The 26,925-nt window shown below is 45.9% G+C and overlaps 1 protein-coding gene across 1 annotated transcript in view; it reads left to right on the top strand.

The window, feature by feature from the left end:
• Window positions 1-26,406, top strand: part of Fars2 (phenylalanyl-tRNA synthetase 2, mitochondrial) — a 509,857-nt gene extending 483,451 nt beyond the window's left edge. Inside the window, exon 7 of the mRNA XM_074082961.1 lies at window positions 23,626-26,406. Within this exon, the coding sequence (XP_073939062.1) occupies window positions 23,626-23,932 (307 nt within the window). The 3' untranslated portion in view covers window positions 23,933-26,406. The remainder of the gene's footprint in view (window positions 1-23,625) is intronic.
• The last annotated feature ends 519 nt before the right edge of the window (window positions 26,407-26,925 follow it).

Here is a 26,925-nt window from a genome sequence, read left to right as displayed (position 1 = left end):
TGAGAAAGGTCCAGACGGGCAAATCTTCAGACTGAGAATGCTGATTAGAGTTGGCCAGAGGTCTGGGGGAGGGGGAATGGAAAGTGGCTGTTTAGTGGGCACCGGGGGCAATAAAGGACTGATGATGAGGATGCGGTATCCCATTGAGAAGATACTGTAATGCCCCTGGATGGTGACCCATTCGAAATGGCTAAGATGGAGAGTTTTAGTTTATGTGTACTTTATTACAATAATTAAAAAGCAGACACACAGAGAGATACCAACAACAAAACATTAAAAAGGATGCTAGGCAAGTCACAAAGTGGCTGGGCAAATGAGAGCCACTCCCAGACCCAGTCCTTGAGAACAGGGCTGCAGCAGCCACTGGAGGTGCTATGGGCCCTGATGGCAGGGGCAGTGCCCGCAGTGCTGCCCTGGGGCTCCCTTCCCTCCCCTGTGACTGCCCCAGGTGGATCTAGGGCAGGGTCATGCCTATCCATGGTGCAGGGAAAGCTGAGCCCAGCCTGCCGGTCCCTGTATTTTCATGGGAGGAATGGGAGGGGGGTATCTTTCCCTAACACAGGAGGGCAGGAGAGGCAGTTCAGGATGACCAGGATAAGGGGGAACACACTCTCTGAGACAGGGAGACCACTTGCGAAGTGTCTGGTGCATGGAAATTTAGAAATATTGGCACTCAAGTCACCTCCTGTGAAATGCAGTAGTGAGGGAGGCAGATCACAAGCAAATACTGTTCTCTGAAGAGTTCTTAGAACAGGGGTCACCTTTTCCACCCCTGTTCGTCCTCCTTGGAACACTCTACACGCCTGTACCACATGCAAATCCATTATTCAAAGACGGAGTTGCTCCCTCATCTTCAGTCTAGAAGTTTCTAGACTTTGCCAAGAAGACAGCAGCCACTGCTTGTTTGTCCTGTAGACACAGCCCTTGCCTGTGGCTCCACCATCTGCTTTGCAGTTAAACTCCAGCCCAAACACTGTAAGATGGTGCCAGCAGTAGGCGGCAGCTGTGTGAACCTGGTCTGCCCTCCATGCTGGTGACAGAACCCAAACTCTCCATTCACCATACCTGAGGTGGGTGACAAAAGTCACATGCTTATTTCTAATCTCTAAAACAGACCATCCCAAAGGAAGCAGAAGCAAATAAGGTGATAAGATCAGAATTAGGGTTTTGTTTTTAAGTTTTATGTTGATGTAATTTTATTTTTATTTATATATTTTCATTATCATTGTACTGGGGGTGCATTGTAACATTTATCAAAGTTCTTATAATATATCATAGATGATATCATCTATCATGCTCCCTTACCCCCCCATTCCTGGAATAGCTTCAACAGTTCTCATTAATATAATTTTAAACATTCAGAGAACTTGCAAAAAATAATAGAAGAATCTCCCATCTACCCTTCACCCAGACTCATCACCTGCTTAACCTCGAATCCGTTTGCTTTGTCTTTTTCTTCCCTTTCCCTCTTATCTGTCTCTCCCCTCACCTGTCTTTGTCTTTCCCAGACTGTGCCATTTTGCCTTAAACACTCAATGACCTGGGGGATTTATACACTTGTTTTAGGGCTCCCCTCCTGGCGCCCTGTGATCTGACATCCTCTCCCCCATTTTAAAGGCCCTCAGGAATGCATCCCCCAACCTCTGAGTGCTTAAGGGACCTGCTGAAAAACCACACGCATGCCATTCCCACAGAGTCAGCGGATTACCCTCCTGCCTTCAACTGTGCCTATTCACTCTCCAGGGCCTCAAATACTTCCTGAACAATTTTTTTTGTCCAGAATTTTTATGTCAGTGTACGCATGTACACACAAACACACGTACACACAAGCATACATACCGATGCAGGACTATCTCTTGCTTATGCCCTCTGGAAAAAATAGCCTTGACCCAACACCATGAATTTTCAATCTCAGTTGTATTCAATTATCCATTTATCTAATTTAATTATTTCACAATCTCTTCTTAACATTACATGAAGATAAAAGAATTCAGCAACTTGATTCTAAACACATACATGAAATGAGCCAGATACCATATGCTCGAACTTGCGAATATGTCAAACAGCAACTTGCTGGCACATAAATGTACAAACGAGGAAACTTTGTTGGAACACCTCAGGTTGTATTTTATAAAACAGCATTTAAATATTTGATGTAGTTTTATTTGATATAGTAATATCGTGAAATAAAAGAGCTGCTCTACTCTCTTTTTCACTTTTTTTTGCAGTACTGGGGTTTGAACTTGGGCCTTCACACTTCATAGGCAGGCGCTGTACCAGTTGAGCCACGCCCCCAGCCTTTTTCTGTGGTCTCACGCTTTTGCCCAAGCTGGCCCAAACCTCAGTCCTTCTACCTGCACCTCCTGAGGAGCTGAGATTAACGGCATGAGCCACCACACCTGCCCCCAAATGTACTCACGTTCTGAGGTACTGGTTAGGGTTTCAGCACATGAACTAGGGCCCATAACAGCCCACAGCAGATGGAAGCCTCCCCATCCTTGGTGACTTTGCCATAGTAATACATGTTTGCCTAACAAAGACTGGAGTGATCCCTTCCTAAGAGTGGGAGCCAGGCCCTAGAAAGCCACAAACTCTGTCAAGAAAACCTAGTCCAAGCTGCCACGGGCCCAGGGGTGGGGGTTATCCTCACTCCCTGTTTGCTGGTGATGCCTAACTGGGAGAAGCAGCTCCCAGTGAGGAGGATGACGCACCCTTGCTTCCTCTTGGCCTCTCTGGATCAGCTCAGTCTTAATCTGAACAACACCTACTTTACTCTTTTTTTGTTGTTTTGTTCTGTTCAGGCAGGATCTCACTTTATAACCCAGGCTGGCTTTGAACTTCTGGTCCTCCTATTTCTCCCTCCCCAGTGCTGGGATTACAGTCATGCTCTACCATACCTCTTTTTTCCCTAGTTAACAACATTAGCAAATTTGGACATTGTAACCAATCAAATGGCATAAAAGAACTTAATGATGAAAAGACCCCATTATTCCATCATCTAAAAAATTATTGGAACCAGGTGTGGTGATGCATGCCTGGAATCCTACCACTTGGGAGGTTAAGGCAGAAGGATTGTTAATTTGAGGACATCCTGGGCTACACAGTGAAACTCTGTCTCAAGAACACAAATAATGAAATAATGCTGAGTAATATTGCATTGTGCACGCGTATGTATATGCTACTTTTTTTCTGATAATGGACAATTAGGCTGATTCTGTATCTTTTTCTTTTTTTATTCATATGTGCATACAAGGCTTGGGTCATTTCTCCCCCCTGCCCCCACCCCCTCCCTTACCACCCACTCCGCCCCCTCCCTCTCCCCCCACACCCCCAATACCCAGCAGAAACTATTTTGCCCTTATTTCTAATTTTGTTGTAGAGAGAGTATAAGCAATAATAGGAAGGAACAAGGGTTTTTGCTGGTTGAGATAAGATAGCTATACAGGGAGTTGACTCACATTAATTTCCTGTGCGTGTGTGTTACCTTCTAGGTTAATTCTTTTTGATCTCACCTTTTCTCTAGTTCCTGGTCCCCTTCTCCTATTGGCCTCAGTTGCTTTTAAGGTATCTGCTTTAGTTTCTCTGCATTAAGGGCAACAAATGCTAGCTAATTTTTTAGGTGTCTCACCTATCCTCATCCCTCCCTTGTGTGCTCTCGCTTTTATCATGTGCTCATAGTCCAATCCCCTTGTTGTGTTTGCCCTTGATCTAATGTCCACATATGAGGGAGAATATATGATTTTTGGTCTTTTGGGCCAGGCTAACCTCACTCAGAATGATGTTCTCCAATTCCATCCATTTACCAGCGAATGATAACATTTCGTTCTTTTTCATGGCTGCATAAAATTCCATTGTGTATAAATACCACATTTTCTTAATCCATTCGTCAGTGGTGGGGCATCTTGGCTGTTTCCATAACTTGGCTATTGTGAATAGTGCCGCAATAAACATGGGTGTGCAGGTGCCTCTGGAGTAACCTGTGTCACAGTCTTTTGGGTATATCCCCAAGAGTGGTATTGCTGGATCAAATGGTAGATCAATGTCTAGCTTTTTAAGTAGCCTCCAAATTTTTTTCCAGAGTCGTTGTACTAGTCTACATTCCCACCAACAGTGTAAGAGGGTTCCTTTTTCCCCGCATCCTCACCAACACCTGTTGTTAGTGGTGTTGCTGATGATGGCTATTCTAACAGGGGTGAGGTGGAATCTTAGCATGGTTTTAATTTGCATTTCCTTTATTGCTAGAGATGGTGAGCATTTTTTCATGTGTTTTTTGGCCATTTGAATTTCTTCTTTTGAGAAAGTTCTGTTTAGTTCACGTGCCCATTTCTTTATTGGTTCATTAGTTTTGGGAGAATTTAGTTTTTTAAGTTCCCTATATATTCTGGTTATCAGTCCTTTGTCTGATGTGTAGCTGGCAAATATTTTCTCCCACTCTGTGGGTGTTCTCTTCAGTTTAGAGACCATTTCTTTTGATGAACAGAAGCTTTTTAGTTTTATGAGGTCCCATTTATCTATGCTATCTCTTAGTTGCTGTGCTGCTGGGGTTTCGTTGAGAAAGTTCTTACCTATACCTACTAACTCCAGAGTATTTCCTACTCTTTCCTGTATCAACTTTAGAGTTTGTGGTCTGATATTAAGATCCTTGATCCATTTTGAGTTAATCTTGGTATAGGGTGATAAATGTGGATCTAGTTTCAGTTTTTTACAGACTGCTAACCAGTTTTCCCAGCAGTTTTTGTTGAAGAGGCTGCTATTTCTCCATCGTATATTTTTAGCTCCTTTGTCAAAGACAAGTTGGTTATAGTTGTGTGGCTTCATATCTGGGTCTTCTATTCTGTTCCACTGGTCTTCATGTCTGTTTTTGTGCCAGTACCATGCTGTTTTTATTGTTATTGCTTTGTAATATAGTTTGAAGTCAGGTATTGTGATAGCTCCTGCATTGTTCTTTTGACTGAGTATTGCCTTGGCTATTTGTGGCTTCCCTGTGTTTCCATATAAATTTCATGGTAGATTTTTCAATCTCTTTAATGAATGTCATTGGAATTTTGATGGGAATTGCATTAAACATGTAGATTACTTTTGGGAGTACAGACATTTTTACTATGTTGATTCTACCAATCCATGAGCATGAGAGATCTCTCCACTTTCTATAGTCTTCCTCAATCTCTTTCTTCAGAAGTGTATAGTTTTCCTTGTAGAGGTCTTTCACATCTTTTGTTAGGTTTACACCTAGGTATTTGATTTTTTTTGAGGCTATTGTAAATGGAATTGTTTTCATACATTCTTTTTCAGTTTGCTCATTGTTAGTGTATAGAAATGCTAATGATTTTTCTATGTTGATTTTATATCCTGCTACCTTGCTATAGCTATTGATGATGTCTAGAAGCTTCTGAGTAGTGTTTTTTGGGTCTTTAAGGTATAGGATCATGTCATCTGCAAATAGGGATATTTTGACAGTTTCTTTACCTATTTGTATTCCTTTTATTCCTTCTTCTTGCCTTATTGCTCTGGCTAGGAATTCCAGTACTATGTTGAATAGGAGTGGAGATAGTGGGCATCCTTGTCTGGTTCCTGATTTTAGAGGGAATGGTTTTAATTTTTCTCCGTTAAGTATAATGCTGGCTGTAGGTTTGTCATATATAGCTTTTAGAATGTTGAGGTACTTTCCTTCTATTCCTAGTTTTCTTAGCGCTTTTATCATGAAATGGTGTTGGATCTTATCAAAGGCTTTTTCTGCATCTATTGAGATGATCAAGTGGTTTTTGTCTTTGCTTCTGTTAATGTGGTTTATTACATTTATTGATTTTCATATGTTGAACCACCCCTACATCCCTGGGATGAAGCCTACTTGGTTGTGGTGAATAATCTTTTTGATGTGTTGTTGAATTTAGTTTGTCATTATTTTGTTGAGGATTTTTGCGTCAATGTTCATTAAGATAAGAATAAAAGTAAAAAATAAATAAATGAAAGAAAAATCTATATATAAAAATGTATTAAAATAAAATGAAAAAATAGAAAATTTTAAAAAACCAAAAAAACCAAAAAACCTCCAAGTTCAAATGCAATGAAGTTTCAGTCTTAATAATTTGGGTGTCCATCTCAGTCTCCAATCCTGGAGATGGTGCCTCAGATGTTTTTCTGTAATTGTCTCATCAAAGGGGACGCATAAAGTAGAACAAAAGTACACACACATATGCACAAAAAAAACCCCACCAAGTGTCCCAAGTTCAAATGCAATACAGTTTCAGTACGTTTTTCAGCTTGCAGGTGTAATTCGGTTGTTCTCTCATCAAAGGTAGGGAGACAAAGAAAAAAAAAGAGTCTGGAGACAGTTCTGAGAATGGTATCTGCAGCTGTGGCTTGCCTGCCCGCTGCTGTCAGCCTGCTGTTGCTGGAGGCATTATTTATGCAGATCTCAGGGGTGAGCTTAGCACTCATCTGCCCTGCAGGCTTTGTTTGTTCAGAGTTCTCCTGTGTGGGAGCCTCTAGTACAAGCTTTCCCCTTTCCAAGCACACTGGGCAAAGTGACACTGCACCCGCGTTGTCAGGCCTGCGTGTTTATTTACAGTTCATGTGGGAGGTGGGTCTTCCCCCCTCTCCTGTGCAGTTTTCCTCCCACCGCCACTTTCACAAGCTTTCCCGCTCCTGGTTGCTGGGCGCGCACCCCTGCTCCCACCAGAGGCTCTCCGGCCTGCCCGGCTTGTTTATTTACAGTCCCGGGAAGGATTCCCTTCCCCCAATCTTTGGCGCTCAGTGCACCCCACCCTCTTTCCCGTGTCTTTATTGCTCTTATTGCTTATTACTCAGTTTCTCTTTTTTTCCCCGGGTGGAGGTTGGTCTGTCCAGGGGGCTATGCTGCTCTGGCCCAGGCTTGTCTGTGGGAGTACCACATACTGTGAAGCTCACCTGGTCCGCGTCTTCCCAAGCCATCTGGGCACCAGCGACTGGCAGCCTGGGGGCCCTCCTGGTTTCTCCATTTATCATGAAGTGGAGATTCTCTGCACCAGCTGGAGGTGTGGAGGGGTCAAAGTTATGCCTCTTCTCAGTGATTATGCCTGCAAAGTGTGTCTCCAGCATCTCTCCAAGATTTCACTATAGGAGGCTCGCTTTCTGCTTCCTCCCTCTAGCCGCCATCTTGGAATCTTCCCTGATTCCATATCTTAACTGTGGTGAATGATGTTTCAGTGATCACAAGAGTTCAGATATCTCTTTAAAATGCTGACTTCCCTTTTCTTTGATGTTTATCTAAAAGGTGGGTCTGCTGGACCCTGTGGTAGAGTAGACCCTTGGTATGGGTGGGTACATGGTCCAAGCAGACCGCCATTGAGGAAAATCAGCCCATGCTCAGATGCACACATGCTGTACTGAGAGTGCTTGGTCATTTTTCCCATAGTGCCACCCAACTTCTGCTAAAGACAGGCTGCCTTTTCAACAAATCTCAAATTTTCGCTTTATTGTTTCAATTAAACACACTTGCTTTTACCTTGTTTTTGGGGACCATTTGCTTTGGGGGAGGCAGATTGTCACAAAATGAAGGGCAGAGAAATATTCAGCAAATCACACAATGATTTAAACACAGCTGACTATCGCAGGACTGGATGGAAGCTTTTCCAGTCAACCCAGCTGCAGAAGGTGTGCAAAGGAATTTAAAACTTTTTTGAAATTTCTTTTGACTTTTAACACCTACTATTTTCCAATGGTGTTTGTTCAAAACCATGTGTAATAAGTCATCAAATAAGGAGTGCTTACTGTAGTTCTATTTTGAATTTTTTGGAGGAGCCTCCATGCTGTTTTTCCAATGTGGAAAAACGTGCAAAGGCTCCCTTTGGCAACACCTGTCACCTCTTCTCCTAGCTGATGTAAGATGATACCTCATTGTGATTTTACTTTGCATTGTCAGTGAGGTGTAGCATTTTTCATGGACCCATTGGCCATTTGTAAGTCTTCTTTTGAGAATGTCTATTCAGGTTAATGTCTAGCTTTTAATTGAGTTATTTGTTCTCTTGCTATTTAGCTGTTTGTTTGCTGTTTAGAGTATGCTCTATATTTTGGTTTGTAGCCCCTTAGAGGGTCTATGGTTTTCAGATATGTTCTCTCACTCAGTAGCTTTTCTCTTGGCAGTGGTTGGAAAAGTGTCTAGGCATGTTGACCTTGAAACTGAGACCTGAAAGATGAGAAGGTGCCAGTTGAGTGAAAGGCACTGTGTTGGTCAAGGGCAGTGCCTGGAAAAGGCAGCCAGATCAGGAAGACATGGGGCAATGGGGGAACTGTGGAGTCCAGGACAGCCTGTGGAGCTAGGGTTTAGGGAGAGACCATGCCATGAAGCTGAGGACAAGGACTCGAACCCATCATCTGTGGCCTTGTGTCCAGGTGAGGAGTCTGGATTTCAAGCTGAGGGAAATTGGGAGCCTTTGAAAGGTTTAGGCAGGAGGGAGCCATCACCTAATTTCTCCCCTGAGAAATCCCTCATGCCACCTTATGTAGAATGGAGTAGAGAGCTGGGCAACAGCAGGAGTGAGAGACCAGCAGGATGAGGCTGCAGTCAGGGAAGCAGGAAGTCACAGGGACCTGGACGAGGAGAGTGGGAGAAGTGAGCTGGTTGAGATGGGTCAACTGGGAATGAAGAACAAAGAGAGGATGCCATCGAGGATGGCACCTGGATTGAGTGGCTCATGGCTTGAGCAGCTGGGCAGCTGGTGGATGTACACACATTTGGGATAGAGGCATATGGATGATCTCATAGAAAAATTACAGAGTTGTTAAACTGTTATAATGGGGGGAGAGATTGAACCCAACCCAAAATGCAACTGTGGCATTTGGGTATTTATAGCCTGTAACAGGCAGGATGAGGGGTTCCAGGCATAGAGAGTTACTAATGGGGTGTGGTTAAGTATCGAGAGTGGGGGAGTCTTGCTGAAATGGTTTGGCAGGGTTCTTGCCAACCTGGACCAAAAAGGGGCCGTGGAAGGATTTGACTATGGTTTGGTAAAGTTCGTCAGTGAGAAGTGAAGGACTTCTGAAGGCTTTGGCCTCAGAACAGTAGAAATTTATCTCTTACAGTTCTAGTGACTGCAATCACATGACTGCACAGCTGGGTTCAGGCACTTTCTGGCTGCACATGGCTTCCTTTTCTCTATGTTTTCATGTGACCAAGAGCAATCAACTCTCTCAAGTCTCTTCTCATACACATGGTATTTAGGTTCATTTGTGCTGCTAAAGCAGAATACCTAACCCTGGGTAACTGACAAAGAACAGAGGTTCATTTTCTCACCATTCTAGAGGCTGAGGAAGTCCAAAATTGAGGTCCTTGCAGGTCTGGTGTTGGGTGGGGGTCCAGTCTCTGTTTCCAAGATGGCGCCTTGATGCTGCATCCTCCAGAGGGCACCCTGTGTTCTCACAGGGAAGAAGGCAGGAGGGCAATTAGGATGCACTCCCTTTTCAAACCCTTTTATAAACAGCACCTAATCCCAGTCATGAGTGATGGCCTAATCACCTGTTAAAGGCCCCAACACACTGACAATACCTGAGTTCCCGAAAGGACACATTCAAATCATAGACCTCCTCTACTGTCCCCTCAAATCGATGTCCTTTTCACATGAAAAATACATTTACATTCCCTCCATCCCAATAGCTCCCAAAGTTTTAAATCATTTCAGCATTGACTTAAAGTCAAGTGTAGAGTCTCATCAAAATCAGAGAAATCAAGGCATGATTCATCTAAGGCAAACTTCCCTCCAGCTGTGTACTTGTGAAATCAGACAAGTAACAGGCCTCCAAAATGCAACAGTGGGACAGGCACAGGATACATGCTTCCATTCCCTAAGGGAGAAAGAGCAAAGAGGAAACAGGGAATGAGTCCCAGGTCCAAAACCCAACAGGGTAAGCAACATTAAATCTTAAGGCTAGAGTACATGTCTTGATTTCCAGCCTTACTAGGGTCCCCAAGGTCTCAAGAGCCCCCATGTCTGTGCTTTTGCTGGCTTCAGCCCACCCACAGCAGTCGGGGTGCCTGTTGCTCTCTCCGGTTGGTGTTGCTTGCTAGGTAAGTCCTGGGGTGCAAGGCCAGAGAACTCGCAGTTCTGATGCCGAAGGGCAGAGGAGGGGGAACCTTTCTGTGAGAGAGAAAAAGCAAGAAATTCTCTCTTGCTCAGCCTATGCTATGCTGACTGGACAGTGCCTGCCACACCAGGGGTGGATTTTCTTCATTTAATGCCCCAGATCTCGTGCCAGTCTCTGTGGAAGTACCCTCACAGACATACGTGGGCAGCTGGATCATTCTAATCAAAACAAACCCAAATTTCTGGGGTAGGATTCCCTACCCCAGAAGAGTGAAAATAAATGATGTGTGCCAGCTGAATGGCCCTCAATCCAGTCATATTAACCTCCAAAACCAACCATCTCAAGCCCTAATCTTATTGTGACCTCCCCCTCATGACCTAGTCACTTCTCAAAGGTTTCACCTTCTGATACCGTCACCCTGGGGGGGTGGGTTTTCCACACAGGAATTTTGGAGTGCTGGTGCCCTGCAGTCTAATGTGTGTAGTTGTACAATTATCAATCCAAGGTAAACTGAAGAAGAAACAACAAAGTCTCCCACCTCCCACCCCCCACATCCCACCCCCACCCCCAGCTGACCTTATGTGAGACACTGGACAGGTTAGTTGTAAGATCATTTGTGGTTCTAACCGCCATGATAGTCTGAGCCTGCAGTGGTCGGAGAGAAGGGTAAGGGAAGGAAATGAGGACTCAAAGGTTTCACAGGAGGCAGCATTTAAAAAACGAGAGAGAGAAGAAAAATTATCATTTTCCCTAAAGAAACAGAAACAAAATGGAACTAGGAGAGCAGTTTTATAGTTTTTCAAACAGGAAAAAGCTCAACTTTTAATCTTTTTGAACTTCACTTGACCACATACTTAATAGGCTTAGTAGGAAAAAAAAAAAAGCCTGGTAAGAAATCTTTTTAATGTCAGTCATGCACCAAATAACGTTTTAGTTAGCAGTGGATCACATGCATGGCGGTGGTCTCATAAGATTACAGGGGAGCTGAAAACCTTTCTTTTGTTCAAATACGGTCAGATGCACAGATACGTGCCATGGGTGACGATTCGCTGCAGTATTCAGAACAGTAATGTGCCCAACGCCGTTGGTATCCTAGGAGGTTATCCCACACAGCCCAGTGCTCTCCAGGCTGCTCGCACAGCACAAAATCGCCCATCAGTGCAGTTCCAGAAAGAGCCCTTAAGTGACACATGCCTCTCATAATGATGTCGGCTTATATTTGAAAAGACTAAGGACGCTAGACATTATGCTAATTGCCAAAGCAGAAAGGAAGTCCTGCTTCAAGCTACTCACCTAACACAATAGCTGGTGTCTTGGGCACTCCCTTCTAGCCTTTTGTCACATACATATTTTTTACTTAATCTATGTATTGGTCAGCTTTCTGTTACTGTGATAAATACCTGAGATAAGTCAACTCAATTAGAGAAAAGGTTTCTTTGACTCACAGATCTGGAGCTATCAGTCCATGGACGGTTGGCACACTGCTTTTGGGACTGTGGCCAAAGAGGATATTGGTGGGAGGGGGTGGTAGAGAGAGCTGCTTACCTCATAATGGCCAGGAAGCCAAATGAGAGAAAGGAGACAGGATCCCAATATCCCCTTCAAGGGCACACATCCTTCCACTAAGCTCTGCCTCGTAAAGGCTCCACCGTCTCCCAATGGCAGCACGGGCAAGGGACCAAGCCTTTCACACACAGGCCTTTGGGGAACACTTATCCAAATCATAGCACTATATATAATTTTGTATTCTTTTAAAATTTAAGATTATGTATTTTTCTCTGTTCTCACTTGGTTACAACTTTGTTGACTATGTGATAATACATTGCCTGGATACACCACAATCTACGTAACCATCCTCCCATTATGTCACATGTCACCAGTGTAAGAAATGCTGCAGTGAACGTCTTCATGCATGTGGCTTTTCTCATCTTATGAGTTTGTTTCAGCTAGATTCCTAGGTGGATATTTCAGGGTTGAAGGGCACTATTTTCTTTAAAACAAAAATGTTTCTGATGAGCTAAACAGATACTAGAGGATAAAATGGGGGGCAGATTTGTGCAGACACTAATGAGCCAATTTTAAAATCCTGAGTGACAAGCAGGGCCGTGTCAGCGGGTGTACCTTGTCCTCTGCACACAGGGGTGTTGGGTACTCATCTTTCTGAGCCTGTCTTGATGGCCCCAGGCAGCGCTGCTGAGGGCTGAGCAGAAAGAGGAAGTCAGGTGCTCAAGCTCCAATCCACTGCGAACAGACGAGTTTCCAAGGAGACCTCCCTGCGCCCCTCTTTTCCAGGCGAACAGCCCCGTATCTGAGCGGGTGGCTGGATAGAATTGGTTCAAAATGTGGAGAAAAAAGAAAATGGTTTTAAAAGACAATTTAAGTGCTAACCTCAGGGATAGGCGACAAGCACAACACAGAGAACACTCTGGCCCATTCCTTTTCTGTACCACTTCATGGTCTGATCTTTTCTCTGCAGTACATTTATTTCCATTTTGCTTTAATAAAATAGAAGCGCCCGTGTGCTCCCTGGTGTCTAATTGTATACAGTCTGTGGAGTGTCAAATGTCCCTGCCACACACCCACGAGGCCCTGATGGGAATGCTGCTGAGGCATAATAGGGTGATTACAGAAACAAGAAATGAGGGTCTCAAACTCACAGGCTGAATCCCGGCACAGCTCCATCACCATCAAACTTATCACTGGGGGACTTTCAGAAGCTAGAAGCATGTCACCCTTCACTGCTCACAGGAAGCTCAGAAGTCTCCATCACTCTCCTTTTTCTGGGTTTCCTACCAAGGGTGTTGTCTGTAGGGTGCAGCCACAAACCAGTAACAGCCTTCCTGACAGCTTTGGGCTAATGAGACAGAATGGCAGAATTTATGGCCCAATAATCTGTGTGACTCATAGCCCACAAACTGGGTGTGCAAAAATACATGCCTTTTCTCACTTTCTAAAATGCATTTCCAACTCTAAACTTCCATTCAGGCAGATTGTAACCATCATGGCGGGAGTTCCCAGGGCCTTGCTCCTTCCTGAGTTGGGCTAGAATTACAGGGTTTAGCAAAGTACTATCAGGCAGGATGGTGTCCATCTGGCCTTTCGTCATCAGAACACCCAAGATGTGGCTGAGATACTTATGGTAGGCATCTGGCTACTGCCACTCCTGTGCCCTACCAGGGACAAGGTAGTCCTTCTGTCTGCCTCTGGTCCTATCAGATAGGACACTTCATGTGGCTATTTCCTTTCTGAAGTTTATTCGCCTCCTTGAGACTTGGGGAATGGCAGAAATGGCAGGGGCTTTTCTTAGAAGCTATTGTGTCAGTTAGCTTTCCATTACCATAACAAATACCTAAGATAAATCAACTTAAGGAGAGAAAGGGTTGCCTGTGGCTCACAGTTTTGCAAGTTTCAGCCATAGCTGGTTGGCCCATTGCTTTTGGGCCTGTGGTGAGGCAGAGCATCATGATAGGACTGTGGTGGAGGAAGCTGCTCATGACAGCCAGGAATTGAGAGAGAGAGGGAGAGAGAGAGGGAGAGAGAGAGCGAGAGAGAGAGAGAGAGAGAGAGAGAAGCATCTGAATATCCCCTTCAAGGGCACATCCCAATCACCTAATTCTTCCTTCCACTTAGCCCCACCTCCTAAGGTTCCACCACCTCCCAATATCACATGGGCTATGGATCAAGCCCTTAGCATGTGGGTCTCAGATGTGGGGGGAGTTTTCCAATCATTGTACCTATGCACTTCTTCAAGGTGCCCTATGAATTCCACTTTCCCAGTGTTTAGGGGTTCCTACAAGGTAAAGAAACCAGAAGTGAGTTACTAGGTTATTTGGGTTGTAGATCCTACCTATATCATTATACACAGCTGTTCACTCTCCGTCCCTCTCCCTGTCTCTCTTCTTTCCCTCCCCTGCCCCATTAACCTTAAAATAGCACTCTACCAATTTGTCCCCCTTGCAAGCCTTGTGTCCCATAAAAAAAGGCACTTCTCATCCAAGTGTCCACCATTTCTCAATAAGATGGGACCTGTATCTCTCCCAAATTAAATTCCCAATATAGCAATGAAGATACTGTAATGCCACACCTGGCAGAGTAGGTGGTACTTTCTCCCACTGTGCTGTTGTGGAGAGGTGAACATGCACACAGGATGGATTGTGGTTTTAGGAGATGACCAAAGAGCAAGTAAGGGACATGTGGAGAGGGACATGTGTGCAGGTAAGGCCATGACCCAGATGGGAAAGGGAAGGGCTAGCCTCCTGCACTCAGGATCCCTCCTGTTCTATCCCACATGTGACCAAACACAGTCAGCAGTGGAGCTGGGTGGGATGTGTCTCTGAGGAGGAGCACAAGGCAGGTTTGGGTTGGGGGCCAACAGGCAGGACAGGCTGCTTCTATTGATGCCTGACTTTATAATATGAGGCCCTTTGAGAAGTTTCTTGACTCATGGGAAAGGCCACCTGCCACTTGTGATTGCAGGTCTCTGCATTAAACTTTCAATGGAATTCAGTAATTTATAAAAATAAAAATACAACATGACTAGAATGAGTTTATCCCAGGAAGGCAAAGATGACTTAACATGAAACAATCTAAGAGGGGGCCCCATCATTGAAAGAGGAAAGAAAACTGATTCTAAGATGTTCATAGCAGCATTTCTTGAATAAAAAAGTCAAACATTTTAAATATTCATTAGTAAGATAACGGGAACATGAATCATGATACAGCCATCTATGTAGAGCTACGAGCGCATGTACTAACACGATGAAGAGCAGCATGTGATTATCAAGTGTAATTCTACAGTTGTGTTCCTCTATTTGTGGGGAAATGTGCCAGGCTCTGCACCCAGAGAGTTTCACATGTGTTGCTCTTGCTTTATTTCATCCACTGGGCGGTGGCTGCTTGGTAGCTCACTAAATTCTATTCATTGTGCATATCATTAATATTTTCAAATAAATATTGAATTAGCTATGAAATGAAAAGCAAAAATAGGAAGCAGTAAGGGGAACTATTACCTGGATTTACTTTTGATCTACAAAGATACATTAGGCAAAAGTCTTTGTAGAAAGGAAAATGACATTTTAGGATTCATGGTGCTGAGGATATATGCATATACCCTAGATTTGGGGCAGGGGACTTTTAAACAAAGAAAATATATAAAGAGTTACATTGACAGAGAATCATATTTCAATTCAGAAAACTCAAGTTTAGGTTAAGTAAAATCCAACCAAGCAGCAGACATGCATTCCTTCCCCAACCCCACTGAGCGGGAGGCTGTCAGCAGGAAGATGTCACTGTTAACAGCTCAGAGTTTTGATCTGGCTCTGATTTTATAAGCTCCTCTTTAGAAAATGGAACTAGAGGTGCTATGGTTTGGGTGTGGTTTCTTTCCCCCAAAGGTTCATGTGCAGGAAGCTTGGTCTTTAGTGAACAGACCTTAAGAGGAGGAGGGTGTTTATTTATTTTTTTTATTGTTATACTGGGTGGAGGTACATTGTGGCATTTATGAAAGTTATTGCATTATATCAAATATATCATAGTTGAATTCACCCCCTCCACTATTCTCCTTTATCCCCCCTTCCCAATTCCTGGAATAGTTGCATTTTTCTATTTACATACATGTGTACACAGTATTTGAACTATATTCTCCCTCCCACACCCTTTCCCCACCTCCTCCCCGATCCCACTGGTACCAGCCCTCCAGACAGGACCTGTTCTGCCCTTCTGCTCTCCAATTTTGTAAAAGAAAAAAAAGACATTTTTGTTTGTTTAAGATAGCTATACAGGGAGTTCCCGGGTGATATTTTCATATATATCTGTATAATAACCTGAATTGGTTCATCTCCTCTATATTTATTCTTTCTACTTTAGTCCCCTTCTTCTGGTGGTTTCAACAGGCTTAAAAATTCCATATTCATTCTTGTATAGAGAGTACATCAACCATATTCACCTGCTTAACTTCCTTCTTTTACTCTTGAGGGGGTGGGTTTTTAAGAGGTGGGGCCCAGCAGTTGGTGGGTAGGTGGTGGTGTAAAGGGAGAAATGACAGAGGTGACTCCATTTTGGGTGAGGGAGACACTTTAGAAGCAGACATCTAAAGGGGCGTGGGAAACAACAGCTTTCTCACAGAAATAACAAGACTCACCAAAATAACAAAAGGCAGCTGCAAGATGTGGGCCCGGAGGCCAGGACGAGCTGACCAGGCTCTTCCCAGGATGTTGTTTGATAAGGAGGGGGACAGGCAAGTGGCCGAGTACAGTGAGAAGTTGATTTGGCTCCAACCAGTCACAAATGTAGTTAGAATAGTTGGACCTAAGCCAGGCAGAGCCCAGTATCACTCCTAGACTCCAGCTATTCTATGGCGTAGCTTTTTCACTAACTTCGCCATCCTTTCGATAAACTGCTTGCTTTACTCTTAACTCCTGGTCTGGTGTCTTCAATCATCAATTTCACCAGAACAGGGACTCAGGATCAGCAGTCCATTGTCAGTGGGAGCTCCACCCTGCGTGGGGAGGCAGCCAGGGAGTCCTGATGGAGGGATGCCTTCTCTGCTGCTGGGCAGGGGTGAGTGACCAAACACTTAGGAATGGCCTCTTTTTTGGATGACAAAGACGTAGATCCCTTTTGCTACAGCTTGGATGTCCCTCCAGGATGCAAGCTGGAATTTAATGGCCAGGTGGAGTGTTGCACTGCAGGATTTTTAGGAGGTGATGGGGTAATGTCACCATTGGGAGCTCACAACTCTTGCTAAAAGGATGAGTTCAACCCACTGCCTTTCATTCCGTGAGCTCGTTTGTTCTTCTGCCATGCTGTGACACAACACGAAGACCCTCTCCAGATTGCCACCACCATGCTCTTAAACTTTCCAGCCTCCAGAACCGTCACCAAAATGACATTCTGTGCTTGTTTGTAAATTACCCAGTCTGTTTGAGCAGTAGAAAATGGGCTGTGATACTTTCCCTTGGGACACTGGCTTCCCAGAGGGCTCCACTCTGGCTCTGTACCTCTGTAGTTCGGAGGGTGGACCCTGAAGGTCACAGGAGAGGAGGAGTTGCCCAATGAGCTCACATCCATCACCAGGAGGCCCTGGCTCTCACTGGGCGAGGGTAGTGAGGCCCGTGCCTTGATAGACCAATCAGGACTCCTCCTTTTGGTCCTGCTCTGGCCTCGTCTTCAGACTAGGCTAGACAGATTAATAGATAGGAAAACAGATCCATTCATTCAGTCTTTCACTCAACCCATTTGTCTAGCAGCCATTGTAATAACTGAGTCAGGGAAGACCTATAGGGTCTTTACCACTTTTGATACCTCAGGAACTTTCCATACCTTTCTAGCTTTTTCCTCTCACCCACTTACAATATATTTGCACCCCTCCAAGATGCCCCCTAAATGAAAGCTTATTGGTACTACTTAGTCACACCCACGAATACATAGACAAATTATCGCCAAGTTGGCTCCAAGGAGACTTGCATTCTGTTACCGCTGCCTCTGGGGAGACACTTCAGGCCAGCACTCCCAGGAGACCTGGGCACGCAGGGTATGGGGAGAAGGGCAAAGAGTTTGGCCACTGGCCCTGCAGCGGATACCTGGTGGCTGGTACCTCAGAAACGGCAGGCACATCTGGGAGATGCTGGACCATGCTGAGAAACCCATGGAAGGCAGGCGGCATTGCTGCCTCTGGGCTCTAAATGAGCAAGTGTTTAAGAACTAGGAGTGCCAGAAGAAAACTGCCTGTGCTGTTGTCCTGGTCCCTGTTCAGCTCAAGTCACACATGCACTAAGAGGCTCTTGGCTCCAGGCAGCTGGTAGACATCGGCTGACAGATTTGGGATCTATAAGAGCTGTTGATTTCTCTCGTTTGTGCAATGTCGGAGATGAATTTTAACAGTTAAAATTGGGAAGGAAAAAAGAGAAAGCCGGAGAACTTTGCCAGCATTGCAACACTGGCTGTTTCTTTTAAGGATTTCTTGAAGCTGTCAAGTGCCTGGGCTGAAGGAACCTATTAATGAGACCTTGTCATGTACCTTCTGCAGAACCAAGAAGTACACAGAGCAGAAGCAAAGGGAGGTGGCTGCCAGGACGCTGGCCCTTTGGAGCTCTGAGAGCCACTGCCTTCAGGTCCCTCTTTCCTCTTGGTCACCAGTGGTCCTCCTGGATAGGCCAGGAGCTTCCAAGCTGTGCTGGGTTCTGTCCTGAGGGCAACAGCCTCAGGTGACTCATTAGATCCTGCAGTGATCTGTGAGCCCAGTGCAGTGGGCCCACCCACAGACTGGAACCAGGGGTGATGACGCTAATGGTTAGTAATTGTCCTCTGCAGAAATAGACATGGAAATACAAAGCTCCCTTGCTCAGGAACTCTGACAAGAGATTTAAATTAAAAAAAAAAAAAAAACCCGAAGGATGTGTTGTTTTGGAAGCCACTAAAACTCTTGTCTGCAACCCAAAAGAATTACTACACCTGTGATTTGAAGGCTGACCCAGATGTCCTCTAAAACCAATTGTCCTGTGTCTTCACATCTCTCTCTGTTATTTGTTTTTCTGTGACTGTGACAAAATACCTGAGATGGTCAACTTAAAGGAGGGAAAATTTATTTGGCTCATGGTTTCAGAATATGATTTTTTGGCTCTGTTGCTTTGGATCTGTGGCAGCCGAGTACATCATGGTGAGAGCATGTGGCAGAGGAACCTGTTCAAAAAAGTCGGGGAGGGGCTGCGGCCTAATGTCCCCTTCCAGGATAAGCCTCAGTGGCGCAATTCCTTCTGGTGGGCTACTTTACAACATGGTTGTTAAGGGCGCTGTTAACCCTGGCATCGAAGGCAAAAGTTGCAAAAGACTTTGGAAGGCCTCCGATGCCTGCTTTACCACCTTGTTGATGCCATCATATCTGGCAGCTTTCTCAGGATGGTCAGATCTGTGGCTGACACAGTGGGACAGGGACACAAAAAGCCATGCCCACAGCCTTCCGGTTCAGCTCACCATGACCTCGCCACAGCTATGGCAGCAATGGCATGGAATGTGGTCCTCGTCAATGACCTTGGCCAGGAGGTCCAAGCAGTTAATGGTGCAGGAGCATTGCTGATGATCTTGATGGAGTCAAAACCCTTCTCGTGTTCATACCAACGTGAATACGGGCACCAGTGAGACGGGCAGATGACGGCCTTGCTCCAGGGGAGCCCTAGCTTTTCAAGGCATTGATGATGCCAGTGAATGCCACCCATCACAGTCAGCATCAGCATCACCTGTTTGCTGCTGGAGGAGGGAGAAGGGCGTCTCATTGAGGGGGAGCTTCCCGTTGTCGCCTTGGTGGTGCCATGGCAATTGCCGCAGGAGAAATCACACTGGAACGGGCACACCATGGAGTTGAGGTGGAAGGCTGCAGTGTTGGTAGGTGCTGCTGCTTTGCTGCAGTTAAAGGAAGCCCTGCAATCAGCTGTTGGCCTTGTGTTTACTCTGACCTTCACCTTCATGTCTCAGGATGGCAGCTGGTCCTGCACGAGAAGATGAGAAGATGCAGCTGTCTATGAAATCACACCCCATCCTCACACAGGCACAGCCTCCTCCACCATTACCATTTCCTGCAGAGTGCTACGTCTGTTACACGCGATGAACCTATGTTGACACATCATTGTCACCCAAGTCCACAGTGTGCTTTGGCTCTTGGGGTGGGTTTGAATGAATGTAAGACACATAAGCACCATTACAGTGTCATATGAAGTAGGTTCACTGCCCTAAAAATCCTCTGTGCTCTGCCTGTTCATTCCTCCCTCTTCCTTGACCCCTGGCAACTATCATCTCCACAGTTTTGCTTTTTATGGGATGTTATATAGTTGAACTCATACAGTACTTAGCCATTTTAGATTGGCTTCTTTCTCTTAGTAACGTGCGTTTCATTGCCTGAGAGCTCATTTCTGTTTAGTGCTAAATAACCTTCTGGATATACCACAGTTTACTTATCAACTCACTTCATGAAGGCCATCATGGTTGCTTCCAAGGTTTGGCAATTATGAACAAGGCTGCTGCTGGGTGTCCAGACACATGCCTGTAATCCTGGCTATGTGGGAGGGGTAGGTTGGAGAATTAAGGTCCCAGGCCACCCAGGGCAAAATTGTAAGACCCAACATGAAAAATAACTAAAGCAAGAAGAACTGAGGGTGTGGTATGTCTCAAGTGGTAGAGCACCTGCCTAGCAAGTGCAAAGCCCTGAATTTAACTCCCCATTCCCAACAACCCCCAGAAAAACCAACCAACCAATCAAACAAACAAACAAACAAACCCACAAGGCTGCTGTAAGCACCTGTGTACTGCTTTGTGCATGGACAGAAGTTTCCTTCTTTTTTGGGTAAATAACAAGGAGTGCGGCTGCTGGAAGTGATGCAGCTTTTATTTAGATTTGTGCTTTCAAGCCTGGCCACCCACTTTCATTTAAATCAGACTTGGTGAGAGGAGGGCTTGCACACCAGTGTTACACAGCCCATCAGGTGGTCCTAGGGTGCAGCCAGGGTTGGGAAACACCCCTCTCAAGCTGAAACCACATTCCCAGGTTTCTATGGATTTCTAGCAGCTTCTCTACCCAGAGAAAGACATTTAGACTTGGAGAGCAATAGGAAATGGTTAAATGACCAGCTATTTGTTATGTTTTGTGACACATTTCTATTAGTGGTCTTCATTTGACCAAAAATCAATCTCATTTTTCTAGAAAGTCTCTCATATGACGCTAACCACTGCCCCTTTCTGCTCCCAGGTTGACAGCAGGACCTAGAAGTCTTTCACTGAATTCTAGCATCCCTGGCCCACCTGGGCCACCTGCGCATTCTCACCAAGCTTCAGGGGCAACAGGTCGTGGTGTGACGACTACTGGCTTGCTCTCTGCAGGAAGGGAATATGGCCCAGCAACCTCCCTTCTTGTAACCCCTCATACCCGGCCAGCTCCTTGGGCTAAAACAGATGGCAGGCACCTGCCCCTCTGCCTGTGGCAGTGTGGACATGACAGGATGTGGAGGGTCTCCAGGATGGTAGTTTGCAACTTGTGTTTAACACTGCTACGTTCTGAATGTGTTCCCTGAAGTCCACGCGTTGGAATTTTGATTCCCATGGTGGCGTGTCATGGGCCTAGGGTCATGGCTCTGCCCTTGTGAACTGAGTAAGGACCCTACAGGGCTGAGTGCCCCCCTGCCCTTCCACTCTTCCACGTGGGAAAGCTGCATCCTGCTATGCATTCCAAACTGTGAGCCAATACACTTCTATTCATTAAAACTTACCAGCTTGTCACAGCAGGACTGAGTAAGATGACATCCTTCTAGTGCATGTGCTGCCCTGGACAGCCCTCCTTCCACCAGCCAGCAACACCCCTTCTTGACAACCTGGTCACTGAGGTGCCTCTGAGAAACTTGCAAAGTTCTAAAGGCCACACACTGGTGGGGTGTCTGATGATGAGTGCTCGGTAGGCAAACCTTATAGAAGAAGCACTGTGCTGGCTGGTGTTCCCCTCTGTGTTCCTTATTTGTGCTCTGTTCCTTGCCTCCCCCTAACTGCCCTCCCCAGCCAGTCCCAGGCCAGCTCTGAAGGGCACATGCCTTCCTGGGAAGTAGCTGCTCCTTATGGCAGAGCCACCCTACAAATGCATCGGATAGCCAAGTGTCCAGTCAGAACTGAGTGTTGGTCAGGCTCACTTGTCCTCCCTGCTCTAGTGCACACCTGGAGGGAGCAGGCGTCAGGTGCCCGAGCAGAAGATCTGTTCAAGACAATGAGTGTAGGGTGGGGTTGCTCCTCAGTGTGGAAGGTGACAAAGACAACATTTCCTCCTTCACCTGCCTCTCCTCCTACTTTCTCATGGAGCTGGTGGTACTGAGCGTGTTCACGTGTCTGGGCCTCCATCTCATCATGCTTCTCTGAACGCTCCTCTCATCCACCCAAACTGAAACTGTGTCCATCAAACAAAGACTTTCCAGCCCTTCCTTCCCCCAGCCCCTGGGGGCCACCGTCCTGTTTTCTGTCCATGAAGTTCACATCTCTGTGTACCTCATGTAAGTGGAATCATACAGAATCTGACTTTTTGTGACTGGCTAATTTCATGCAGTGTAATGCCCTCAACTTTCATCCTCGTAGCATGTGTTGGAATTTCTTTCCCTTTACAGGCTGAATAATGCACACACACACACACACACACACACCACACCACACACACACACATACACCATACCACACCCCCCCACACACACACCACACACACACACACACCCCCCACACACACCACCACACACACACACACACCACACACACACACACACACCACACCACACACACACACATACACCATACCACACCCCCCCACACACACACCACACACACACACACACACCCCACACACACCACCACACACACACACACACCACACACACACACACCACACACACACACACACACACACACACACCACACCACACACACACACATACACCATACCACACCCCCCACACACACACCACACACACACACACACCACACACACACACACACCACACACACACACACCACACACACACACACACACACACACCACACCACACACACATACACACACCACACACACACACACACACACCACACCACACACACATACACACACCACACCACACCACACACACATACACACACCACACCATACCACACACACACACCACACCACACACACACAATACCACACACACACACACACACACACACACACACAGCAATTTCGTTCATCCATTCGGCCCTCAGTGTCACGTAGGTGGCTGGACATGTCACCACTGCTGGTATATATCCAAAGTAATTGAAAACAGTGTGTTAAAGACAGTCCTGCAAATTCATGTTTATTGCAGCACTGTTCATAATAGCCAAGATATGGAATCAAATAGATGTCCATCAAGGAATGAATGGCTACAAGTGTGTGTGTGTACACACACACATGTACACACACATGTACACACATACACATGTACATACACATATGTACACACACATATACATGCATATACACATATGTATATATGTTGCCCTTTTTAAAGTCTGGACAGTGTTTGGACACACAATGGGATATTATTTTTTCAGCCTTCTAAAAGACAATCCTGTCATTTGTGACACACAGATGAACCTGCAGGATATTATGCTAAGTGATATAAGCCAGGCAAAGGCAAAGAAAGACAAATGCCACACGACCTCATTTATTTGTGGGTTCCACAATGTTGAACTTACAGAGAGGATGATAGTGGCTTCCAGGGGCTGGGGGAAGGGGCGGGGGAGATGCTGGGCAAAAGATTAAAAATTTCGGTTAGACAGGAGGAATAAATGCAAGAGGTATACTGTGCGACATGGCGAGTTAGGTTAATAACTGTAGATTGCATACTTGAAAATTACTGAGATAGGTTTTAAGTGTTCTCACCACAAAGAGCAAGGTATATGAGGCAGTGCATATGTTAATTAGCTTGATTTAGTCATTCCATAATGTATATATATCAAAACATTATGTTGTATACCATAAATATGTGCAGTTTTTATTTGTTAATTTAAAAGTGTGGGTGTTATTTCATCTAGACAGAACCAAGAAGTCTGGGAGAACAAACCAGCTCCAGCTACCACCAGCACCACCACCAGTACCACCAGCACCACCGTGTGGGTCCATCTGCAGGAGGGCCAGTGCATCGTACCCAGTCCCAGCCTCTCTGCATCCCTGCAGGGCAGTGGCCTCTCTGCTGCAGAACCCAGTTCCCAAAGGCCAGTGTCTCATGAGGACTCCATGGAAGTGAGCGCAGGGAGGGTGTCAGGACCCAGGCAGAGCGATGGGTCTGAGCAGGGAAGGCCTGCTCAGCCTTTCAGCAAGGAAGACAGGCCCTGGAAATAGCTGTCCAGTACCTGGAAAAAAAGCCCCACTGGAGACTGCCCTTCTGAGTTTGGGACTGTAAGGAACTTCAAACCAGACAAATGCAGACTGCAGAAGAGAGGAAGAAATGGAACGGTTCTGGGATAGGACGCCATGAATCTGGCAAGGGGTGGATCAGGCCCCGTGTGATGGTGGTGATGAAATGCAGCAGCCAGGGGTCATGAAATATTTATGAATGAGGAGGAATGCTGCATTCTGCAGTGCAGCACAGGGGAAAGCGAAGTTTCCAGAATACTGTAATAGCAAAACCCTCCATTAATTATCGGAAGCAAGCTGGAACGCTAGTTCCTATGGCAACCGGTCCCAGATGGATTTCATGCTTTTTTTTTTTTTAAGCTGCTCCCATTTACTGTGGAACACTGCATTTGTTTTCCCCTGCAGAATCTGTGCTTGTCCTTTGCAAATGAATTCATCCTGTCCTCACCGTGGCTGGAGTGGAGACAGACAGGCCACAAGGCTGGGGCCTGAGCAAGTTCCAGATTATGCTAAACTAAATGTTCTGTGAGGACACTGATGGTGTTGTGGGTACCTCCACTTCTGGGGTGGAAAAGCAGGCCAGGCAGGGCCAGAGTGCCAAAGGAAAGAAGTAGAGGGCATGGGTGATGCGGGGAGCTACTCCAGCAATCTGCCCCAAGGCCTCTGCAAGCCAGGCTTGCACCAGGCAGGAGTCCTTGGACCCAAGCAATGGACCTGCCACAGCCACAGTGGAATCTAAAACTTGCACATGAAGCAGAGCCTCGAACCCTCTGGGGCAGGGATAGTGGGGAACAGTGGCTTGTGTCCTGGGGTGCAGAACACAGAACTCAGCAGCCACGCAGTCCCCCCGGGGCCCAGTTCTTCCCTGCTCCACCACCAAATATCACATCCCCCAAGGTTGAAAGGAGAGTTTTATTTGATGCTCTCTGAAGCATCTCTTCCAGGACAGTCATTCCTGTGACTGCCTGGCTGTGTGGCCTGCAATTCAGGAACATTCTGTCCCAGCCACTCTGGGGCAGATGGGGAGGTTGGTGATGTGTCCTGGTCTTTTTCCGGGTGACAAATGGTTCTGATCAGTCCTGGCTGGAGCATCTGCTATGCATACAGAAGGAAAGCCCCTCATTTCCTCTCATGGCTGCAGCATGCTTAGGGGCTCTGTTTTCCCTCTGGTGGCCTCAGGAGTAATGTAGTCTTGCTTGATGGCACAGAGCTGAGTCTGCCATAACAGGGCAGACAATAGCGGCCTCCGCTCCATGGGCTATCCCAAGCCCAAATAAATGGCTCCAGCTCCAGAAGTCTATTTTTCTGGCCCTACCAAGCTTTCTAAGTTGCCAGAGGACTTACAAGTGGCATTTGTATGTAGAACTTGGAAGAAACCAGAAGACAGATCACATCAAAATTTCATGTGGTGCTTCTGTCTGTGACTTTCACCTGGAGCCATGGGAACGCAGCTTCTCTCTGGGGATAGGGTGTATCCTAGAGCCAGAGGACTTGGAGACATTTGTCCACACTGTGTGGCCTCCCACTTGGACTCCATCCTCAGGACTGAACCTCATAAAGGCCACTTACTGACCCACCAGTGTGGGTGGGACAGGGGATGTTGGTAAGCAGGAACACTGATGGACTCCTCATGTCACACACCATGCCATGCCTTTGTGGCCTCCGCCTTACCTTCTATGTCTGAGGATCATCTCCCACTTTGCAAGGAGGGGCCAGAGGCTCCAGGAGAGGAAGTCATTTTTGGGCATCAGGGCTCCTCCAGAGCAGAGCAGAGCTCAAAATCCACCAGTGTCAGCCCTACAGCCTGTGCCAGCCCCACACTTGACAGCCACCATCCTGTTACAGCCAGGCATAACACAGTCCCAGGCCCAAGTGGGCTCCCCATCAATGTCCAGGTGTCCAGAGGGGGTATACCATGACCTGTGGGGTGTGCAGGGAAGAACAATGGAAATTCTTCCTTCACAAGTTCAAGTGTTACGCTGATTTTTAAGAAATCATTTAAAAAACCCTCCATGTTTTGGAAACTTAGTTCTGAATTCATATCTTTTTAAAATAAATTTTTCTTTTGGCTGGTGCTGGGGATTGAAACTTCTGCATGCCAAGAACACATTCTGCCACTGAGCAACAGTCCTAGCCCCCAAATTCATATTTCAATGGTAATTGGAGGTGGGCCTTTGGAAGACAATTGGGGTTAGATGGTGTCATGAGAGTGGGGCCCAAATGATGGGATTAGTTGCCTTATAAGAAGAGGAAGAACGACCTGGGTTTGTACCTTCTGTTTCCTTACTACGTGATCCCTCCACAGGTTATGATGCAACAAGAAGTGCCTTGCCAGATGCAGGCCATGCACGTGGACTTCCCAGCCCCCAGAACCATAAGAAATGAATCTCTGTTCTTTATAAAGTACCTGACTCAGGTGTTTTGTGATAGCAGTAGAAAATGGATTAAGTCAGTGTTTCCTCTTATCCCCTCAAATATGAACATTCATGTCTGCTTTATGGTACTTTTATAAGCTCAGCAGCACATTTGCAGACTTTATAAATCAATATGCACTAGCATGTTGGAGTACATGTCCAAATTTATTTTACTGATTTTGAAAGTGAGCAGAAAGACTACAGTCTGCTGTTGGAGATGAAAACTGGCATCTACCCCAGGCTCCTTGGGCCAGGCAGGACAGCTTGTTGCAGCTGTTCTCAGTGTTCCCTGGTGGCTTTGTTTCCTCCTCAGGTTCAGAGTGTAATTATGTGATCCCAGCTTCACTTTCTCTGCCTGTAAACAAAGACACTATTAAAAAGACCTTTGTGGGGTAGGTGTGGGAAGTCAATGAAATTCTAACTTCTCCTAAAAATACCCAGCAGTATCCAAAAGTATCCTGGGATATTCAATCAGCAGTGTTTGGCACACAGTAGGCGCTCATGACTGCTGGTTACCTTCCACTCTCTTTTAGTTAGCTGTGTGTTACTTAATTTCCTAATTCT

The sequence above is a fragment of the Castor canadensis genome, chromosome 8, assembly GCF_047511655.1.
Source record: "Castor canadensis chromosome 8, mCasCan1.hap1v2, whole genome shotgun sequence".
Taxonomy (NCBI): domain Eukaryota; kingdom Metazoa; phylum Chordata; class Mammalia; order Rodentia; family Castoridae; genus Castor; species Castor canadensis.
Note: the sequence above shows the minus strand (reverse complement) of the source record. Positions and strands in the feature narration are given on the sequence as shown.